General features: G+C 39.3%; 1 protein-coding gene across 1 annotated transcript in view; it reads left to right on the forward strand.

Moving 5' to 3' along the window:
- MID1 (midline 1) overlaps nucleotides 1–21,708 on the forward strand; it is a 101,903-nt gene that overhangs the window by 60,867 nt on the left and 19,328 nt on the right. Inside the window, exons 3-5 of the mRNA XM_026079915.1 lie at nucleotides 10,972–11,079; nucleotides 15,676–15,824; nucleotides 19,270–19,397. Of these exons, the coding sequence (XP_025935700.1) occupies nucleotides 10,972–11,079; nucleotides 15,676–15,824; nucleotides 19,270–19,397 (385 nt within the window). The remainder of the gene's footprint in view (nucleotides 1–10,971; nucleotides 11,080–15,675; nucleotides 15,825–19,269; nucleotides 19,398–21,708) is intronic.

Here is a 21,708-nt window from a genome sequence, read left to right on the forward strand (position 1 = left end):
TAACACTCTTCTCCGTCCCAAAACTTTTTGTTTTGCTAGGAGCACACCAACATGCTGGTTTTACTTATGTTTCAGACTCATCCCTGACAGTTTTTGTTGTTGTTTTACACTCATTTTCTCATCTTTCCTTCCTCCCTTGCTCTGTAATCCCAGCTGTCCTTCCCTGCCTTTGCAGAACATCCAAAGGCTGTTAATCAGAAACGTTTTGTTTGCCTTCCTTAGAGATGATGGCAGCCCTGCAACCCCATGCCTTTGGGCCCGCTGCCTTCTGCAGCCTGCGGCGTGTGAGAGGTGGCAGGAGCACGGCTTGCTCGCAGGGCACCCGCTCTCCCGGGACAGCCAGGGCGGCTCTGTGGGTTGGCCTTGGGGAGCCAGGTCTCCTCCTAAGTCTCATTTAGTGAAAGCAGTTAGGGGTAACTGTGTCAAATGATAAGCTCAGGAAGATGATTCATATGGTAAAATATATTTTTCTCCACAAACTGAGAAAATTCAATAAAAATGGCTACTAATCTTAAATATGTGTGTGTGTGTGTATATATATATATATATTCCTAGCTGATAGCATTCACACATCTCAGTATCTGTGGAGAACTTAAATAAAGCATTAAAAGCAGTCCTGGAGTTTTTTTTATCTTTAAATTCTGCTTAGCTCTGCAGACATTGACCCAGTTACAGAGCTATCTGACTTGGAACTTACTTGGCGTGTGCCTCATCAAGTGCACAAAATCATCCATGTGTGTCAGGAAAGCAGCTACTTAGTTCTGGGGCTATTGTAAGGGTAAGCAGTTTTGGGGAAAAGGAGGTAATATAAACATTGATGCTTTGGCACTAATACTCTGGGTCCAAGCCCTCTGTCTCTACTGAGGAAGTAAAGACTTCAGACGGAGTCCCACTGGGTCTCTGAGTGAAAACAGACTGCAGGGATTTGCTCATAAGAAATGTGTTGTGCAAATTGTCCATGTGAATACCTGAGAATTCCTGTAAGAGCCTTGGGCAGATCTTCCCAAAACACTCGTAAAGTTGGGGTTGATAGGATTTGGCAATTTTTAATCTCTGAGTGATAACATTCCCACGGTAATTCCAGCCTACTGCCAGGTCTGTCCTTCTCACAAGGTGTGCTAGAGGGGTGAGGATGTCAGCACTGCGGTGCCCAGTGCCTCCCGCCATGCCGTGCCGTGCCATGCTGCTGGCAGGGTGGTCTTTTTCCCTACCTCCCCTGCACAACTGCCACGCGGGCCTTGGCAGAACAGCCCTCGTGGCCTCCTGGGCCAGCTGTGACCCTTGCAGTTTGCCTTGTGCATCACAGTGGGGTCTTTTGTGGCTTTTCCATGGCTTTCCTGGCCCTACACAGCCTCAGATTTAGCCACCTCTTAGCTGAATCACGAAAGGATTGAATGTTGTAAGCACTTAGGTTCTCCCCTGGTTTTAGAGTCACAGGTTTCCAAACTGCTGTGTTGTAGTAAATTTGCTTCTTTATCATAGTTTCCAAGACACTTTGCTTCTATGAATGAATGAGATTGCTGCAGACATGTCTCAGATCATGACATTAAATGGCAGAAGGTGCAAACGTGAGCATGGGGCTCTTCTGCCAGTTGCTTTTTACTGGGCTCCTGGAGTTTTGTATCTGGGCTCTTTTCTCGTCTGTTCTGGGAAGTACAGGATAAAAAAATCTATTATTTAGTCAATAACATGAAGCTGTTCTCATCTGTTATGCAGAAACATAATCTGAGCTCAGCTGGGGAAAAAATTGGAGCAATTAACTCTGGGGGGAGGGGAAAGGAAATAGGTTTTGCTTGTAGACAGTTTCATAACATCTGTATCTCAGTCTTTTTGTTTTGTTTTGTTTTGTTTTTTCAATCCACCAAATGTCATAGGAAGCAAATTTTGGACACTGCTGCAAAATCATTTTTGGTTATATAAAGAAGTGAAGACATTTTCATATACTTGTGTAACCCTGAAACTGCTGCATCCATTGCTGTTTAAATGGAAATGCTTGGTTTCTAGCTTGGTTCTAAAGATCTGCTACAGGCTGAATCTCAGCATAGAGTTCCCAGTCAAAATTGATTTTGTGTGTGTGTCAAAGTGTGTTTTTTATAGCCATGTTATATAATCATCCGAAAAAAGCAATATACTGAAAGACCCTTTGTTCTACTAGTGCAGATACTGAACAGTGTCACAGATCAGACATGTTTTAAATCACTGTAACAAGAGTAGTCCAAAAGTGATGGAGAAAAGATGGCAGCACCTGGAAAAAGCCTGCTATTGCCTTTTTTTGTGCCTGATCAAAAAGAAGAAAGCCAAATGGGAAAATTTTAAATAATGAAAATTCAAATACATAGTCAGACTTCAGCTACCTGAACAGAAGGGCTTCTTTAAATTTTGTGACACCATGTGGTCCCCATCCTTGCTTTTCTATGAAATTCATGTAGCATTTCTCTTATCTGAGGGACAGCAAAATTAAAACTAGGCTGTCAAAGTTCCTGAGGACACTGTCAAAAAATAAAGAGGCTTTATTCGTGACAACAAAAACAAGTGGGTACTGTGCTTTCATTACCTTTCACAGTACTCACTCCTTTTTTTTCTCATTCTCAGCTTGAAATCTGGGACAGTTTCTTTCAAAGCTTGGTAAACTGAGAAGTTCTCATTAGGAATATTTAGCTGGAAAGCCTATATGTAAATTTTGGTGCCTAAACTGTGGCAAATGGCCTTTGCAGTCATGCAAAGCCAAACACTGTGGAATTTAGAATAAGGAACCTATTTTTTTTTTTAAGGTAGTGGGAAAGGGACAAAGGATTAAAATTATATTTACCATCACCATGAAATATACAGGGCAGATAACATGGAAAGTAGCTCCAGTAAAAGCTGCTTTTTCTTTTATCCCAGTATCTTCCATTTTAACAAAGATACTTGTTCATCAGCTATATTCACTTGTTAAATTTAAGTCCTAGAAGAAACTGACACTTTTTCTTTTGTGAAATAGAAAAAAAATGACTTGAAGGAAATTGAGAATTATTAGTACTACCAAACTTCATGAAGTGCATAAAACCCTAAGGAAAGGTTTACAGAATTTGTTTCCTAGGACAGTTTCTAATGAGAGAGAGGAGAAGAAATACTTTGTTAACATCGTTTAGCTGAAATATATGTCATGATCTACTTTTGATTTAAAATTACTTTAGTTCTAGATTTCTTTCCAGTCTCGTAAAAAGCTGATATTATTCGATGAAAATCTCAGGTAAGCTCCAGTCAGAATCTTAATTTTGCATAACCTCAGAGAAAAGAGAAACCTCAGAAGTAAAAGCTGACAGAATGTGCTGCATATATGGCTGTATGGATACCTCGGGATAAATATTCATTAAAGGATGTCCTCAATTGCATGCCCAGTAAGTCCTAGCCTAGTAGTCAAATATTATTTGCCTAAGGAATCATTTAATTGCTTTCACAAATGACTAATTAAATGTTTAATTGGTCATATATATGTATAGAACTGCAGCACTTATGCATATACTTAATGTACAAATTAAGCATGTGCTGGAATATATATTATTGCATCTACAACTGTTTGGCAACTCTTCTGGAAACTGGAGTCATAATTATGGTTCATATTACATAGATTGTATATAAACTTATAGCAATGCTTGTCACTGCCTATTAAAAAGCCAGTTCTCATTCCCTCCATCTCTCCCTTTCCCTCACACCTATACACGTACATGTGCTCGCTTTCTTGTTTGTCTGATTTTCCTGCCTCATTGCAGAACTTTATTTTTAGACTAGAAAATGAGGTTTATTTCACTCTTAATCACTGGTTGACTAATGCAGCAGGTAACACTTTGGGCCTGCCATCAGGGAATATAACTTGTCAGTCAAAATGTTTTTACTTTTTAGAACTCTTTGTTTCTTTGAGGTATTTACTTCTATGGGAATGAGTTGCTCAGAGTTTCTCCTTTTTTACCTAATATAAATAGCTGAACGCTAATAGGAGCAGCAGCGAGACCAAAGGCATCAGTCTTCCAAGTGAGCACGCTTCTAGATGAGAGTTTTAAGTACTGAACTGGTGGGTACAAGGACACTGGCTTCGTCTTCAGCAGTCCTTTGAACTTCAGTGATTATTTAGTTGTTTTTGTTTTTCTGCCTTAAACAAAACTGACCAAGTAGAATATTTTGCTCAACATGAAACAAAGACTTAATGTCAGCAGGAAAGACAAAATCAGAGCAAAAAACAAGTAAACATAATTCAAATAGTATTTCCATTTTTAAGTTCAGAGAATGGACCAACATGAAGGACAAAAATAATGACCCCCCCAAAAGAAGTTATTAACGTGGCCCTTTTACTGCATCTTGAAAAAACACGTCACTCTTAGGGATTAGTTTCACAGCGTAACCTGATTTTAAACCTCGAAGTCCCCTCACCTCGGCTGCTGCCCTCCCAGCCGTGTTTCTCCCCCTGGTCCCTGGGTGCTGGTACTGGGGCTTGTGCCACTCTGGGGTCGCCGGGGGCTCAGCTGAGCCTTTCCCCAGGCGGCCACACCAGCTTCTCTGGGCAGAAGGAAAACAGGGAATACCTATTTACTGGCAATGTGACGCTGGAGCAGTTGGTTTAATCCACTTGTGAAACTGTGGTATGTCACTCAGTGAATATCCTTTCTCCAGTATGCCTTCCTACCCTGAAAAATGGCATCTATAGTTTTAACATGAGTTTGTGTTTTATAAAAGCAATACTTGTTTCACTGAAGCAAGGCTAGTCTTTAGACTTTGCAGCTGTCAGTATAACTATATCTGGAGTAGGTCTTTATCAAAAGTTTCCAAACAGTCCGAGTTTGGGATTTTTTTAATGTATTTTTTGTGGTACTCTTATGAAAATAATTTATTTTCCAGTGAGAACTCTGTGGGGTGGGGGTTTTTTTCAGATGAGATTGTAAATGTCATTAGAAGAGTGCTGGGCTTTTTTGCTGGTTAGTTACCCAACAATCTGCTACAAAGCACAGTGGGACAAAAGAATTAAAAATAATATTTTAATAAGTGACATGAGCATTTCAAACTTCTAAAGATTTACCTTTATTCAAGATGAGGGCAGATATTCTTATCAGTCTGACCCAAAGTATTTAGCTATCCTGGCCTAATCAATTCTTCATTCACAAAATTCCTAGGTAGCCAGAGTAAGTTGCTTTATTTTTGTACTGACCTTTGTTTAACCTGCTCTGAGACTGCCTCTAAATGCAGGTCTCCTGGTTAGAGATAAATGTGGAATGCAAACAAAAACAAAGCCTCTGGTACAGTTGAAATGGGAGATGACCATTCCTTCCTCTTGCACCGGTTTAGGATAAAGGAGTTATAGGTTAGTCATTCAGATGGCAAGCTGATTAATATCACGTATTTCCAAAGGCACAGCTTGTCATAATGGATAAAATCAGTGTTACTCTTAGACTAGATGAAATCTGAGAAAAGCTTCTTCCAAGCTGCATTTGCTCTACAGAAGTCTAGATTGTGTAACCCGTAATATCAAACAACAGGGATATGAAACGGAAGGTGTTGGAATCCATGACTCCCATTCAGCTTGGCCATCCAGAAAAAGAAAGAGAAGAAATGCTTTCATTGCTGTGCATGAATCATTGTCCACTATATTTCCATCAAATGAGTAAATGAAACATGGGAGAGGTTAACATGTGACTTCAATGTATAATGACTTTCTGAATGAAAGTTGTTCACAGAATCACGCATCGCAATTAAAAGTTAAACAGACCTATATCTTTAGATGAGCGTATTCCTGTAATTCATTTAGGCGCTCTCACAGAAAGTAGGTTCCACATCTCTATAATGAAGAAAGCTGTTTTTCTAGGGTAAATAGGTACCTAACAGTCGTTAAGTGTAATCAGTAATTGAATACTTAACTACCTTCTGTGTTTTGATTTTTTTCCTCAATTTCTGAGTTTGGTGTAAGAAGGAATTCAGGCCCAAAATCTAGAGAGAAACACATGGTAATAACATTACAGTTGTAGCGTTAAGTGTTAAGTGTAATCATTGCAATTTGCTTTTCTGATGTTTTTCTTTATTTGTAAGTATACAGTAATTCTATAACCATCAAACCTCAGTCCCATAAAGAAAAGCTAATGCCTCTTCTTTACCTGTATGGCCATGTCTGTAAAGTAAATAATTTTTTGAGGCATTGAGACCATTTTTAAATGATAAAGCTGAAATTCAAATGGCATACCTCACTTTCCAAACATCAAACTTTTTCTACAATCCACTTTCTTTCATTTTGCATAACTAGTGAAGGACTAGTGAATAAAATCACTTTATCACCAAAGTTTTTGATGAATTTATCCCAGACAGCATTGTCTTAAAAAGCCAGACAACCCCTAATTTAGGGTGTCTAATTTTGTTCTTCATTTGGGGAATATTTTTCAAAGAAGGACACTGGGCATTTCCAGTTGCAGACGAAACTGCCTCACCCAAAAAGGAATCACAGAGGGAGAGTTTTGCTCCTACAAGGGGAATTCAGCTGAGACACTGAAAGATCCTTTGATTTTAGTATATTAGTTACATAAGTTTTTTTCATGGGTGTGAACCTAGCCCTATGACACTCTGTTTTGACTTTGAATTAAGCAGAGAAGATCAGCTGTAACCTTGAGCTGCTAGCTGTGTTGCAATTTTGTGATTTCCCAGACATCTGCTGGGGACTTTGAAACCACCACATTCATTTTCTTATGACCTAAGCTGCAATTTAACTCAGGTCTCTGAAGATGAAAATCTAGGAAGCCTCTTCAGAGAGCAGAGCACTTTCCAAAGACATTCTCAGCTTGTGGAGCTGGAAACAGCTGGCTGCTTTCTCCCTTTGGGTTGGGAGAGCTTGTGGTTTCCTGCTCCCTGTCACATCTGAGGAACCCCCATTTTTCTTTGTTTTTCTACACCCATTCCTTGAGGCTCAGCCCAGCAGTCCCTAACCATCTGTCTGGAAAAATCTGGAGGGACCCCTGACTTTTTCTTTTTTCATTAAATTGCCTGTTTGAGGTCATCAGATATTACAGAAATAGAAATAAATTCCCCATAAAAGCAAAATGCCTAGAATCAGTCCTTTCTTGTTTGGTGGTAGGAAATGTCATCATTTTTGCTAAATCACAGCAAGGCCTACTGGTCAGTTTTAAAACAGTTTTGTGGCACAGAAGAGCAGGTTTTTAAAAATGGTACCAACAAAGTACAAAGCTTTAGGTTGGCAGTAGGTCTGCCACAGATTGTTAGGAACTATTTTGATGCCAGAACTAAGTGCATTGATGTCAGTGAAATTTTCAACAGAAAGGTGTCCCAAGTCCAGCATCAACTGTCAGGCAATGGAAATCTCGGATTAAACAAGAGACATTCATCTGGGATGTAGAAAGCCCAGACTTAGGCCAGTTCTCTGCATGATTCAGAGCCTCTCACAACCAAAGTGAGTGGCACAGTCTCCAGACTTTTCTAACGTGGCTCTCAGTCTCTTTTAATGAGCTCTTTGGAAAGAGGCATTGTTTTTAATGTGGAAAAACATAGAACGTAAAACCTCAAATATTTTCACCAGACAGAACTCACATTCCTTGGCTGGCCCCAGCTGGAAGTTATTGTTAAGACTGCCGTTCATCAAAGGACTTGAGCAGAAGGCGGAGTCTTACTCTGGTATTTCTGTAGCACCTGTATAGCAGAGCCCTGCTTCATGCCTGTGGCACTGTGGTCTGATTCCTCAGAAATATACAAGTAAATAATATTCAATGTTAATCTCCCAAATAGTCCGTCCCTTCAGGGCCCTTGCAAATATGGTGAACCTAAAGTTAGGCGGATGCTTAATTATAAAGTTATTACTGAATCAGAGGCCTTATAGGCTCAAAATCTGGTTAAGGAGTATTTCAACTTGAGAAAAGTCCCCCAAATTAAATGATTTTTTTAATACTAAGCTCGGGCATTTCAAATAATTTTGGAATATTTTTAATGAACTCATGAAAGCTATGAATTTGGAAATGTCTTCAAATAAAGTTTATAAAAGAGTATACTTTTCAGATTTCAAAGAAAAAAGTCTGCAGTCAGTGAGTAAGAAATTCAAAGGCTTTTGCAAGCATTTTGATTTCCTTTGTCTAGAATTTTTTAAATTAAAATGTTAATTACCATTTTATTTTTTAAACCAAACTGAGCATTAAATGAAACACTGTTGATTTAACCCTCCTGTAACTCTCTGTGATGTGACAGTTACCCCCAAAATTAATTTGATCTGCCAGAAAAAATGAATCCACGATATAAATGGTGATAGAAATAACACTCTGAGTGGAAGCTAGTCAAAAATCCTGTGAAGTGCTACAGCAATTAAGTGCCAAAGTCAACTCTGGCATAAGTCAGCTTCACTGTAGACATACATAAAAAGAATTGCACCCATTTATAGTGAACATGATTGTTGCCCTAGACTGCAGCAAACTGGAATTCCCCATTCCTTAATGGGATTTCAATCCACTAGTAAAACAGGAGTCAGAGGCAAGGGAAACTTGTGCATTGAGAAGTTTGTTGAAAACAGCCCTGCAGAGGTCCATGCCAAAATACAGTGAGTAAGGGGAGGGTGGAACAGGAGGGACAGTCTTCAGACAACCCAGTTTTCGGCCATTGTGTAAGCCTGATGTGTTGACTTGTTCTAGGCTCCCTTAGCACTTGGGTAGGCTCTACCAGAGTCTTTGAGTCCGAGTTGCTCCTTAGTCCTTCCTTAGGGACCACGGCAGGAAGCCCAGCAGAGTAAACAGCTAACTTAAGCAGATAAACAGGCACCTCAAGCTGCATGGTGGGAGAGCTTTCTACATCTTCACGTACTGTGCACAGAGCTGCCCAGCACCCTCAGTACCATCTGAGCCCTTCCAGGAACAAGTACATTTTCTCTATATAATCCTGATACCTTTATTAATATTTAAGCCTGTGAAATACGTGATTAAACTTTAATTTTATGAAAGCTTGAGAAGGATAATCCAAAACCTTAATGAACGTAGGGCTTTGAAAACAAACCCCCTTTTTCCCTGGAGGGCACAATGTATTTCACGTAAGATGGATATTTGTAAAATTGGCCCTGGCCCAAATTTAGATATTTAAGCATTTGCTTAATCTTAATGAGCTCTGTAATGTGCTTACAGGTAGATACATGTTTAAGCATATTGCTGAGGGCTGAGGCAGATCAAGGGGTTCATCTAGCTGAAAATAACCAAGGGGAAAAATGGTTATTCTTCACCTGGAACTGTTCCCTGTTCTGGTTTACCAGTAGCTCTGCCAGCACAATGGAAAAGGTGGCATGGCTCTAGGAGTAACTGGCTAGGGCTGAGGGCTTCTTTAAACCTCTGAGCAAAGTGGGTATGGAAACACAGCTCTGAAATCACTCCTTTTACTTTTCCTTATTCTAGATATGATTGGAACTTTTTGCCTTTGTCTCTCTGCATGTACATACAAGTTATACACACTACTGGTGGGGAAGTTCATTTTTCTTGTCATACAGAATGTTGACATTTCATTGAAAAATTCAGTCTCCCCTAGAAACAAAACATTTTCAGCTGGGAACCAAAATTTTTCTATTTTGAACTTTATTATTTTTTGACAAAAAGTCAACATTTTCCGTAGAAAGCTAATATTCTTTGTCAGCTTTTTCTTGCACTGAAGAACAGTTTCAGCAGCTTGTATACTTATACTACAGATAGGTACATAAGCACAGCTATTGTGTTCTGATTCATTGCTGAGGAAAAGTAATAATAATAAAAGATGAGTCAAACACACATGACTTGGCAGTACCACTTGGATCTTTGGTAACTTGGATCTTTCACAAACCTCTAGGTAGATACTGACAATAATAAACAATATTTTTAAGCATTCAGCTCAGCAAATTGGATATTAGGAATCATTATGAAAGGAATCAAGACAAAAATAGAGATCATACCACTGTATGAATCCATAGTTCATTTGCACCTTGAATGCTTAGTATAGTTCTGTTCCCCATGTCAGAAAGAAGATAGTAGACCTGGCAAAGTTTCAGAGAAGAGAAACAAGGATGATCAAAGGTGTGGAAAGGCTTTCATACAAGAAATAATTGAATCATGTGAGATTCTTCAGTGTGGAAAATAGGCCCTACAAACAGTGATAAAACAGTGAGCTGTAAAATCACAAGTGGCACAGAGATTGTGGATAGGTATCAGTAATTCACTGTCCTTTCCAGTAAGAGAATGTGGAGTCATTAAGTGCAGCTGGCAGGAGACGGGTTCAAATCTACTATAGAAGATAGTTGTTCACACAGCCGCAAGTTAGGCTGTGGTACTCATTGCCATACGATGGTGGGGATGCTGAAAGTTTACAGGGGCTGAAGGAGGGACTGAGTAAGTTCACAGAAGAGAAGTCTTATGAGGGTTACTAAATATGTAGAAATCGGGTCTGGTTCAAGAAGACTCTGAACTGCAAATTGTTGTGAGGATGTGTGTTAGAGGTTGTGAAAATATCCATGGGAATGATCATACATGCTTGGCCTTTCAACATGCATTGCTAGCAGATGCTGGCACTAGCAGCTGTCAGAGGCAAGATACTGTACTAGACAGACTGTCTAATGCAGTCTTTTATGCATTAGTATTCACTTCGGTCTTATGTTAGGTTTGAATCCGTCACATGTTAAGCACCTATTGAAGAGCTTTACGTGTCTCTCATGTCAGCTGTAACTGGCATCACTCAAACCTCACAGGACCAGGTATATCTTACTTGAGTTAGAAATAGCTGATAAGTATCTGTTTCCTAGTCTTACCTCTTACAAAGGGCACAAACAAAACACTCAGACATCAGTGTTTCACAAAATTCAAGATGGGAGGAGCAAAATAACATATAAATTGTACACAGAACAGAGTAAAAAATGCCCAAACCTATATTTTAAAAATTACAACTTTTAAATTAGAAAAAGAAAAATGAAAATGTCTTTAAAAGATTTGCTAATGAAAAAGGTTTGCTTTGTAGGTAAACGCATCCCGCCAAGAAACAAAGCTGATGGAAGAATGTGACCAGCTCATTGAAATAATTCAACAAAGGCGACAAATAATTGGAACTAAAATCAAGGAAGGAAAGGTAAGAGCTTTTCTACTTTGTCACAAGTAGGTCAACAGAGCTTCCACATGCTTACGACTTTTTGACTTTAGGTGTTACTAATACAAATTTGTAAGAATCCTGTGTATTCCTGGGCCATTACTACTTTCAGATAAAGAAGAGTAAAATCTGTCAGCACAGAATCTTGGGCAGGTGCTCTGGGTGATCCTGCTTGAGCAGGGGGTTTGGAGTAGATGATCTCCAGAGGTCCCTTCCAACCTCAACCATTCTGTGATTCTGTGATTCTGTGGTAGACTGAAAGTCACCACTTTGTTTAGCATTTCTCTTTCAACATGCAATTTTGATTAAGGATAAACACTGAAATGATTTCACCATCAGTAGATGATAATAAAATGATGACTAATTAATGCTTCCTTCACTCTGTTGGATGTTTGACAGTGCATCCCCAATGTAAGTTTTCATCACGCCACAGCATTTGCTGTTGTGGCTGGCAATTATCTGCATGAATACATTAGTTAAAATACTCATAGAAAATAATTTTACATGAAGACTGTGTTTCAATTGTTGTCTTTTTTGGGAATAGGAAATCTAACTTTTTTATACAAAAAAGAATGTATATGAAAAAACATGCAGTAAATGAAATGAAGTATACATTTCTAATTACTGAGGTTTAATGACTGCTAGTGAAAAACATAACGGGCAGGAAAAATCACTGATATTTGCTCAAATTTCAAGCCATTGAGCTAGTTATCTTTTAACTCAGAAACATATTAAAGTTAAATTAGCATTCTTATTTACTTGGTACATCGTGTTTACTCTTTAACTGTTAAAATAACTAAGTCAAATATAAACTCTTCTTATGTGGGAAAAACTCAGGAAAGGAATAAAGTCAAGAGCTGGTTGGATGGTTCATTTGGCTGTCAAGATATTCCAATTAACTTGAAATAAAAAGCCTTTAGGCAAGAGCTGACTTAAACATGTTTGAAACTACAGTTTCTGTACATTATATGACAGAACTTGAATTTCCTCATGCTGTTAACAAAATATAGTTCTATTCAAAATGAAAAAGATGATAGTCTTCTGCATTATTGTTCCTACTCTGTTTCTCTATGCAGTGAGACCATCTGTGCTTCCAACGAAGTAGAAACTTTCCATTAATTTGGAGCTGTGCTGTATACATAGGTTGCTTTTAATGAATCCATTGGTTCCTAAGCTGTATTCTAATGTCTGTCACAGCATGGAAGATTTATAATATGATTGACTCCAACTTTATGTGAACATAGCTGGTATCAGAATCTTTCCCATTCTTTGTTCTACTTTGTTCAACAACAAAAAAACGATACCAAAGGAAGTATTTGTTAAGCTCTGAAAGGAGGCTTTGTTAAGCTCTGAAACACCTTGCCCAAAAATGTTGTAGACATTAAAAAATTTCATGGGTGCAAAATACAGTTAGATTAATTCATGGAAGAAAAACATATTGAAGAAAAAATAGAAAATGAATAAAAATACAAAAATGCATACCACATCACCACTTCAGGCTCAGGACGACCTTAAGCCACAGACTGCTGCTAGCTAAGGAGGTCCTCTGAGAAAGTGTAATTCCCCTATCCGATGCCTCCACTACTGGCCAGTCTAACACAAAATGCTGGCGTAGACAGACAGTCAGGCTTACCTGTAGAGCTAGCCATTTCCTCTTAATATAGGAATCAGGCTAGTCCTTTATAACCAATTGTATAAATATTATAATAGTTACAGTTCAGGCATTTTTCATACATACCACAAAAACTTGCTAAGCATTACTCAGGGAGCCCCTTCTTTGTATTGGCCAGCAAATCCAAAGAGCCACAGGAAATTCAGCCCAGTGTGCTTTCTTTTAAGAGGGTCTGTGGCTGCTCTCCATAGTCTTTCTGGAAGACAGAGTGTGGAACATTTATCAATAGGGCTATGGTTATGGCTACGGAGCTGGAAACACTCAAGTAAAGTTCTAGCTATGGCTGCAAGGCTGCGGATTCAGACATACAAGTCTGACAATGTGATACAGCTCCACTCTTAATGTCAACTATCTATACCTATAAAATCTTATAGAACATTTAATGAGAAAAAATGTACTTAAATATCAAACAGATAGGATAAATTGAATGCAGAGGTCATTCCTGCCATTATGGGAAGGGAAACTCCTCCTTTTCAGATTTATCATCAGTTGTCTTCATGAAGAAGATACATAAAAAAATCAAGCAACCAAAAAACTAAGTTCACATGTAGAGCCCACAAACCATGAGATGCTCTCTGATTGCGAGGTAATAGTTATTTCAATTCATTGTTTGTTTGATTAGTTAATGCCAAAATAAAGGGGTGAGCTATTTATTATTGCAATGAACCTACCCCTGCTTAGACTGGTGTAGGCCAAAGTATGATGTCTGCATAAATGCACATTTAGAGAAAACATTTTGTTCCCCACAAAGCACTCTGTTGACCCTTTCCAGTGTCTAATGTGTATCCCAATATAAGCACAGTGTTAAACAATTTGTTTCCAAACTGTCTCCACTTCTCAATATGTTTATGAAAAATAAGGACCTCACTACTATTTCTTTACTCACATGAGTACTTCAGTTATTGAGTCTTCCCCAAGGTGATCATACAGCCTAGTCTTTAGCAGCATAAACATGAGCCAGCGGTGCAGGAAAGCCAACAGCATCCTGGGCTGTATGAAGAGAAGTGTAAATCAAAAGAGATGATTATCCCTCTCTCCATGGCACTCACTAGACCACTCATTAGAGTACTGTGTCCAGTTTTTGGGCCCCCCAGTGCTGGAAAGATGTGGACAAACTGGAGTGAGTTCAGTGGAGGACTCCCAAGGTGGTGGGGGCTGCAGCACTTGCCTTGTGAGGAGAGGCCATGGGCGCTGGGCTTGTTCAGCCTGGGGAACCAAACTTCAGGGCTTCAGGGCACCAAACAGCCCCCACCAGTGCCTATGAGAGGTCACTGAGGAGATGGAGCTGGGCTTCTCACAGTGGTACATGGCAGGAGGGAGGGAGATGAGGTACAAGTTGCAACAAGAGAGGTTCAGGCTGGAAGTCGGGGGGAAAAAAAGTTTTCTATCAAGCTTATTAAGCATGGTAATAGTTGCCCAGAGAGGCTGGGGAACCCAAGCAACCCGGTCTGACCTCAGAGCTGGCCCTGCTTTGAGCAGCAGGTTGGACCAGAGACCTCCTGAGGTCTGCTCCTGCCTTAATGCTTGTGCGAGTCTGTGATTTTGCAAGAGCAGATTCCTTGATAGGTTATACTAATTACAAATTTTGCTGAACAGTTATTCTGGGATGCTTTCTTCAAAGACCACATTTCAAAAGAATCTTCATTAGGCTATTCCACATTTTTATCAAGTCAAGCACAGCAAATGTGGCATGGCATTAGTTCATCTGAAAAGCTGATCAGATTGTTAGTATTATCAAAATCTTCAGGCTTTCCCAGCAATTTTCTCTCTTTATTATTTCCATCTTTAAAAGAAATACCAAAGTTACAGGACACTCATCCTTTGGTCAGTATTTTCCTTTTAGCAGTTTTCCAAAAAATTTATTTTTCTACAGTTTTCTGGTGTTGTATAGGTGCAGTATGATACCTTCATCTCTGCTTACCATACAAAACTCCTGTCACAATTATGTCTGAAATTAAACTCAGCAACTTCAAAGTTTGTGCCTTAATTACTGAGATTGGGAATGTTATCTTGATTATAAATTTGGATCTTTCTGCTAATCCACTTAGTTGTTAGTTTCCTCATTTTATATGTAACTGGGTCTTAATGTTTTTCTGAACTACAGATTTATTTCATTTCCTTCCTTTTTCTTACCCCTGTTCAAACTATGAGGTAGTGGTGATCCTGATATGATAAAAATGGGAAGGACTCCCAGATCTTTCAGGAACCAAAAGTTTTGCTAGCCAACATTGTCTTTAAGTGGTGGATGAACTGTGCCCCTCCCTAACCTTTCAGCTAGTGATTACAGTCACATCTAATGTGTTTATCTCCAGCACATAGGTTTGCAGTAATAGTAATCAGATCTTCAGTGCTACTGTGCTTTTGTCCAGTTAAAAATATCCAACAAGAAAACAGCATGCCTAACTAGAAGCAAATAATGAAAAGGGCAAATATATATTGTTAGTGGAGGGAACAGTCTTTTTCATCAAGTTTTATTTTCAGATGATTTTTATGAAAATCACCTCAGTAATGAGTAAAAAGTAGTTAATCTGTGAGCTGCTTTTAACAGATCTCATCGCCTCAGGGAAATGGTTATCTAAATAGCCTTTAGTTATCATGTAAGTAGAAAGTGCCAGGAAATAACGTTTCTTCTGTAGGAAAATAGGCCAGCTGTGCTTATTTTGGCTCTCCTCTGTTGTTCTCCACGTGGAAAATGTTGAGGCAGAAAGGCTGTGCTTGTCTCTTATAAAAAATGTTATGTGGTTAGTGGAAGGGGCTCACCATGAAGCTAGCATGAAAGCAACTCTTGTCAGGAAAGCCATTTGTCCTAGCTCCCCCTTTGCATGACAGCTCTGCCTCGGAAGTGTAAATGTGTTCATTATTTGTGACCTTAGAGATGTGACCGGTTTCTTATGTTTCCATTCAAGGTGGTGAGGTTGAGAAAACTGGCTCAGCAGATTGCAAACTGCAAACAGTGCATTGAACGCTCGACGTCCCTCATCTCTCAGGCCGAACAGTCACTGAAGGAGAATGATCATGCTCGCTTCCTGCAAACTGCTAAAAACATCACTGAAAGGTAAAGAAGAGTTTCCTCTTGGTAAACAGAAGAACCTAAATTTAAGGCAGATGGTTTGTCATAATTGCAGTAATGTCTTGTCCCATCAAGATGTGCTTAAAGAGGGAGGAATGAATTGCTACATTTCACAATAACACCACTTTGTACTGTACTAGAATGGGAAGGGCCTTACCATAATGCTAAATCAAAATGACCCTTTGAAAAAGGATTGAGCAAAAATGAGTGTAAACTAAGACTTTGAACAATAATAGCATCCACAAATGAAGGAGGTAGCACAGATATCAATAGATACCGAGCAGAGGTCTGGCACTAAACATACTAAATAGAGAGGTATCTGGAGACTGCAATTCCTGCTCTATGGAAAAGTCTGAGATTGAGAATGAAATCAGGCAGTGCAGACCTTAGATGAAGTTTGCAATGATCTTGCCTGACCTGTATTCCTTGCAGAATAGCAAGTGGCAAGGTAAGGAAATGTGTAACTTCGGGAGCCTGCAACGTACATCTCTGTGGTAGCCCACTCAGGGTTGAGAGTTTGAAAACTTGGGTGTCTGAAAGATATGGCAGTTGCCATGCTGGATCCCTACATACAGGAAATTTCTGTAGCTTAAAAGTATCTTCGTTCATTCAGCTGTTTTTTTTTAAGTTCTGGTTTCACATTATGTCTTCACATCGTCCAGCCTAATTTGGCTTAATCCAGGTCATGACATTCCCGGCTCTTATTATTTAATTTTTTAACTCTGTCACTTCCTCTGGAGTACTGTGTGCAGATTCCTGGAATATCAGGCTTCATCAAAGCTATTTTAATCAATTTCTGAATAAGCCAGCAATACTGGGATGCTGGTTACAGTTCCAGAGAGTTGAAACTTTGCTGGATAATAAAAAAAAAGAGAGAGAGAGAGAAAAACCAAGCTTGTTCACTGCAGGAGATTAAGTTTGATCTGTCACAGTTGGACTTTGTTTTGTATTCTGTCACCAAGATAAACTATGATACTTAGCTGAAGCTGATAGTAGAACTACCACAGAATATACAATCTCAAATAATTAAAATGCTCTTGGTGAGATTCTGGGCTTTTTTTCAGTATTCTATAGAATAAACAGCAGGCACTTTTAACTGAGTACCAGAAAATATTCAGGGAAATTCCATTTCGAACTTGTAAACATGAATAGTTGCCTTATAAATACAGTCACAAGAGAGACACTCAGAGAATAGAAATAAGACCAGTTGGCATATGTATCTAATCAAGTCTAATTCTTGGCTATCGCAGATTACTATCTGTAATGACATGGCTGTGAACGCCCTGCAAACCAGAGAATTGTTTCAAATTAATAAAACTGAGAAGAATAACACAAAGTGCTTGCAGACAAATTCCAAATGGAAAAAGAGACTAAGTTTGATTAATAAAGTTTTCCCCACAAGTAGCTCTCTTAGTTCTCATGTGGTTAGCAACGTTTTGTTTGCTTCTAGACTACTCATGTAACACTCTCACCAGGGCCTCAGTTCCAGCAGCTAAAACAGTGCCCCCAAATTATGCTCATTCCATTTCTTCATGCACACATTTCAAAGTAATTGCAGGATAATATTCTCCATTGTAAGCACAATAGGTAACTTTATACAGCAAAGACATTACACACATTACAATGACTTAGGTCATGGATTATTCACTGAGGGTGAAATGCATTTACCCTAGAAAAACGCTTACCAATCAAATACAGTGTCAGAAAGAAGAGGCAGAAGTACAAGAGGAAATTCAGTCCTCTGAACTTAAGACGATGATACGGTCTATGAAACTGCAGGCTGCTAACCTCACCAAAATTGGACTTTAATATGCCTACTCACAGAGCACCCTTTGCATAGCCCCAGACAGTAGCCCAAAAGGGCCTGATGATATGGTCTTCTTCATAATAAATCTGTGCTTTATGGAGGCATTCAGAGAAGCTCTTCTGCTTAGATTCCTACTTGTTGATTTCCTAGCAAGGCCATTGTTGAATTTTAAATGTATACATAAACCTGAGTTGGCCCCAATACAGGGCCTACAAGAAATGTGTGTCTTCTGTACTAGATATAAAAACATGGTGGTATGACTTCATATGAACCATGGGGAAAAATAGCAAGAAAAAAAAATAGGAGTGAAAGAGCTCAGGGAATTTTTCTCATTAAACACAAGGTAAAAGGTAGTTCATTTATTCTCTCTAAAAACATCATCTCTAGTAGCATCTACTTTGGACTTAATTATCCAGCCAGAGTTGCAAGAGGAACAGTGCTGAAAACTGTATAACAACAATTATTGACTAGGAAACTTTCTCAGCTCAGTTCTAGAAAACTATGCTAAAGGCAATGAGTTGTGCAACTCAGTTTTTATCTTTTCTAATTGTATTGTCCTAAAATACAACAGGAGAAATACATGAAAACGTAGTTCTTAGTAAGAATTTGGCCAGGAACCTTTTGAGCCAGGTCTACAGTGAAATACTCTAGTTTGGGAAACTTTTAATTGAAGCAATCAAAATATTTTGATCTGACATGTCATGAATAACAGGTGGGTGACGTACATTGTGTGCATGGTTATGTATTTTCTCAAAACTGAAACAATTAACATGTTTCTGTTGTGTAAGAAAAGGCTTAACCTCTTTGCTTAAACAGACCTGAATTCTTTCCTGAGCTTTCTGTAAACAGATCCAATGTCCAGCTATCCAGTAAGATGTATTTTGAGCTATCAAGCTGAAAGGTCCCAAAAATACATCTTGACTGCAGTTCTCCTGTAAAAGCTTGTGTCTTTATATTAGTAATGCTGGACAGATTAAAAGTGGGTGTAGCTTTTGAAATGAGCTAGGCAAAAAACCTTCAGTTTTGAAGGAAATATAAACATGCACACTTGCTTTACAGGGAAAAGCCTTTCAAAATAAACTGTCCTGACATCTCTTTGTTTTATCCCCGCCCCCCGCTGCACCTTTTGAAGTTAACAGCTGTGGGCCTTGCTGAACAGCTGAGGAGGTGTGGTGAGCCACACCAAGCCCTTGAGACAGAGGTGTGAAGGAGTGCCTGGAGCAAGAAACGACATGGGGAAACAAGGGGTGGGAGAGACACAGCATCTGTCAGGGTTGCTTAAAACACAAATGAAAATAATATTTATGCTACTTTGGTTCAGCGGGTGAGTGGAAGGAACAATTGAAAGCAGACTGAGGCTTAATATTTTGTTAAAAGTGTATCTAACTCTGCATACTAAGTAAAAACTAGGTAATAATGGATTTTTACTGGAGTCTTCACTTTCAAAAAAAAAAAAAAGGGACAGAAGAAGCTCCTAACTTAAACCAGATAAACAAAATACTTGTAAAGGTGTTTTTGTCGAGCCTTTTGACATGCAATTGATAATGATGATTAGGTCTCACCTTGATGTGAAAGCTGCTGTGCACTTTCGGTGTGCTAAAAGATTTTTTCTTTTCATTATAGGGTTTCCATGGCAACTGCATCCTCCCAGGTTCTAATTCCTGAAATTAATCTCAATGATACTTTTGATACTTTCGCACTTGATTTTACCAGAGAGAAGAAATTGTTGGAATGCCTTGATTATCTTACAGGTACTTTTCTTTTCAAAATGCTCAAGTTCCTCATAAAACATTAGTGATAGGATTTTATTCATTGCCCTCATTTTTATTCCTGCTCCTATCCCTGTTCAGAAGAACATGTAATGCTGAGCACCCCCAGAATGCCATACATGGCATTAGGTGCTGCAGGGCACAACTGGGACGTATTTCCCATCTCCTGTCCTCACACCCCTTCCCACCAGAGAAGGGCAAATGGGAGGGAGAAACAGTTAAAAGCCTTGGATCGTTTATCCTCCCTGCCTGGTGGAGTGGCCACCGCAGCAGTGTGAACATGAAAGGAGGAACAGCTTGAGCTCAGCATGGAAGGGCTCAGATTGCTTCCCCTGAGGAGGAAGAGCAGGGGCCAAATCCTATGTCCCTGGGTCAGGCGCTCCATGTGTCACGCTTGGGGCTTCCTCAGAGCTGCAGGAGAATGCAGCCTGGCAGGTCTCTTGCAAGCAACCAGAAGCTGTTCAAACGATCAACATCAAAGGCTCAGCAAAGAAAGCAGTCTTCTTATATCTCTGCATAATGATATTGCATATTTCCCCCACTGTGTAACTGTAAGACCGCACTGGGTTCAGGGCTGGAGAGCATGCAGTGTGCTCTCTGCTAGGGTAAGGGTTTGGTTCTCCACAGAGCAAAACTCTAGCTCACTTAACAGAGCATTTGGCCTAAAGAAGCCTGCAGGATTAGACCCTTACTCAAGGTCTGAGTAATGTGCAATCTCAGAGTATGTAATGACTCACAAAGAGAAACAAATTACTGTAATTAAGAGTGTTTTGATTTCAATGCCAGAATTAGAACAATTCATTCCAGTTCAATTGAAAACAGAAGAGACAGGGAGTAGGTTTTCATTTTGCCGGGTCTCTAAGCATCCTCTGTTAACAGTGAGAATTTACAATGAAGGACACAAAGCATTGTTAGAAAACCACTCAAAATTTTCATCCAAAAATTTTCATCTCTTAGCCCAGTTTGCAGGAGAGGTGCCCGTCATATTTCGGAAGAATGTGAGAATGCAGAGTCTCTGTGGTTGGATCTTTTGCCATGCAGAGGGCTAGTTTCTGGCTTTTCTGCAGGGGACAAATGAATACTAGGAGGAGCAAGGCTGTATGCACAGGGCAGCACCACCCTTGCCTTCTACAGCTGTGGGATTTTTTGGCATATCTGCATGAGGGATTTTATCTGCAAGAAATATTTGTAGCACTGTGTAACTGGGGATTGCAATCAGTGTTTAACACATACCCAAGTAAATAATATACAATAATACCATGTTATGTGTCACTTGCTCCTTTTTATATGGCACCAATGAAATATTATCCCATCAGTGAAATGAATCCTACTCTCCCCAAAGTCTCCTGGAATCCTGCCTCTGTATTGAGTGTTCACCCCAAAACTGTAACATAAAACCTAAAAAGCCAAGGAAATGAAAGGGAGGAGTAACAAAAAGCCAGACTTGTTTGCCAAGGAAAGCCAAGGAAATGAAAGGGAGGAGTAACAAAAAGCCAGACTTGTTTGCCCTAACTTAGGAATCTAAATGTAAAGTAATCACCCTCAACTTCCTTTATAGTCAAAGAAGAGGAATAACTGCCTCATTTTAAGGCATGTATCTCAGGTCAAATGACGCAATTCTGGAGGTGCCTATTTCTCCCTGTTAGCTCTAAAGAGAGGCTAGAATGACTCATTCACATTTAGATAATTGCGTTTTAGACCTTTAAAGCAATATGGGGTGAATTCCATCTAACAATCTCTTCCCCTCACCCCAGTCTTCTCCCCTTTGCACATCCCATGCCAACATTACACAGCCTAATTGCTGTGGACTGCTGAAAATGAAGGACATTTCTGTCCCAAAATGAAAGATGCTTTGCCACAAGGTCCAGTGCCATGAAGATCATTTCTGTGGTCCATTGTGCTTGCTGTGCCACCTACACGTTGCCTCCTCATCCTTCTTCCTGCCTCATCCGCAGTCTTGAAAAATCACTCACAATTCAGTCTAAGGGAATTTTTAATATATTGAGCAGTTCCTAATCTACCATTTTCATCTTTGCCCTAGATGGCCAGTGAAAAACAGTTTTAGCCAGCTCTGACTCTATCAGATATAGTATTTTTCTTCACATTAATAAATAACATATGGCTGCAATGACAAAATCTAAACCACAAGTCCAAATTATCTGAGCATAAAAATGAACCTATCCAGACTGTTAAAATCATTTATTTACATATACTTAAATATGTATATGCATATGTGTATCTGTATAATCCCAAGAGTCAAATTCACTTGATTATTCTCTGTTTTTACTCTGGA

The sequence above is a fragment of the Apteryx rowi genome, unplaced genomic scaffold, assembly GCF_003343035.1.
Source record: "Apteryx rowi isolate R43461 unplaced genomic scaffold, aptRow1 scaffold_504, whole genome shotgun sequence".
Lineage (NCBI taxonomy): Eukaryota > Metazoa > Chordata > Aves > Apterygiformes > Apterygidae > Apteryx > Apteryx rowi.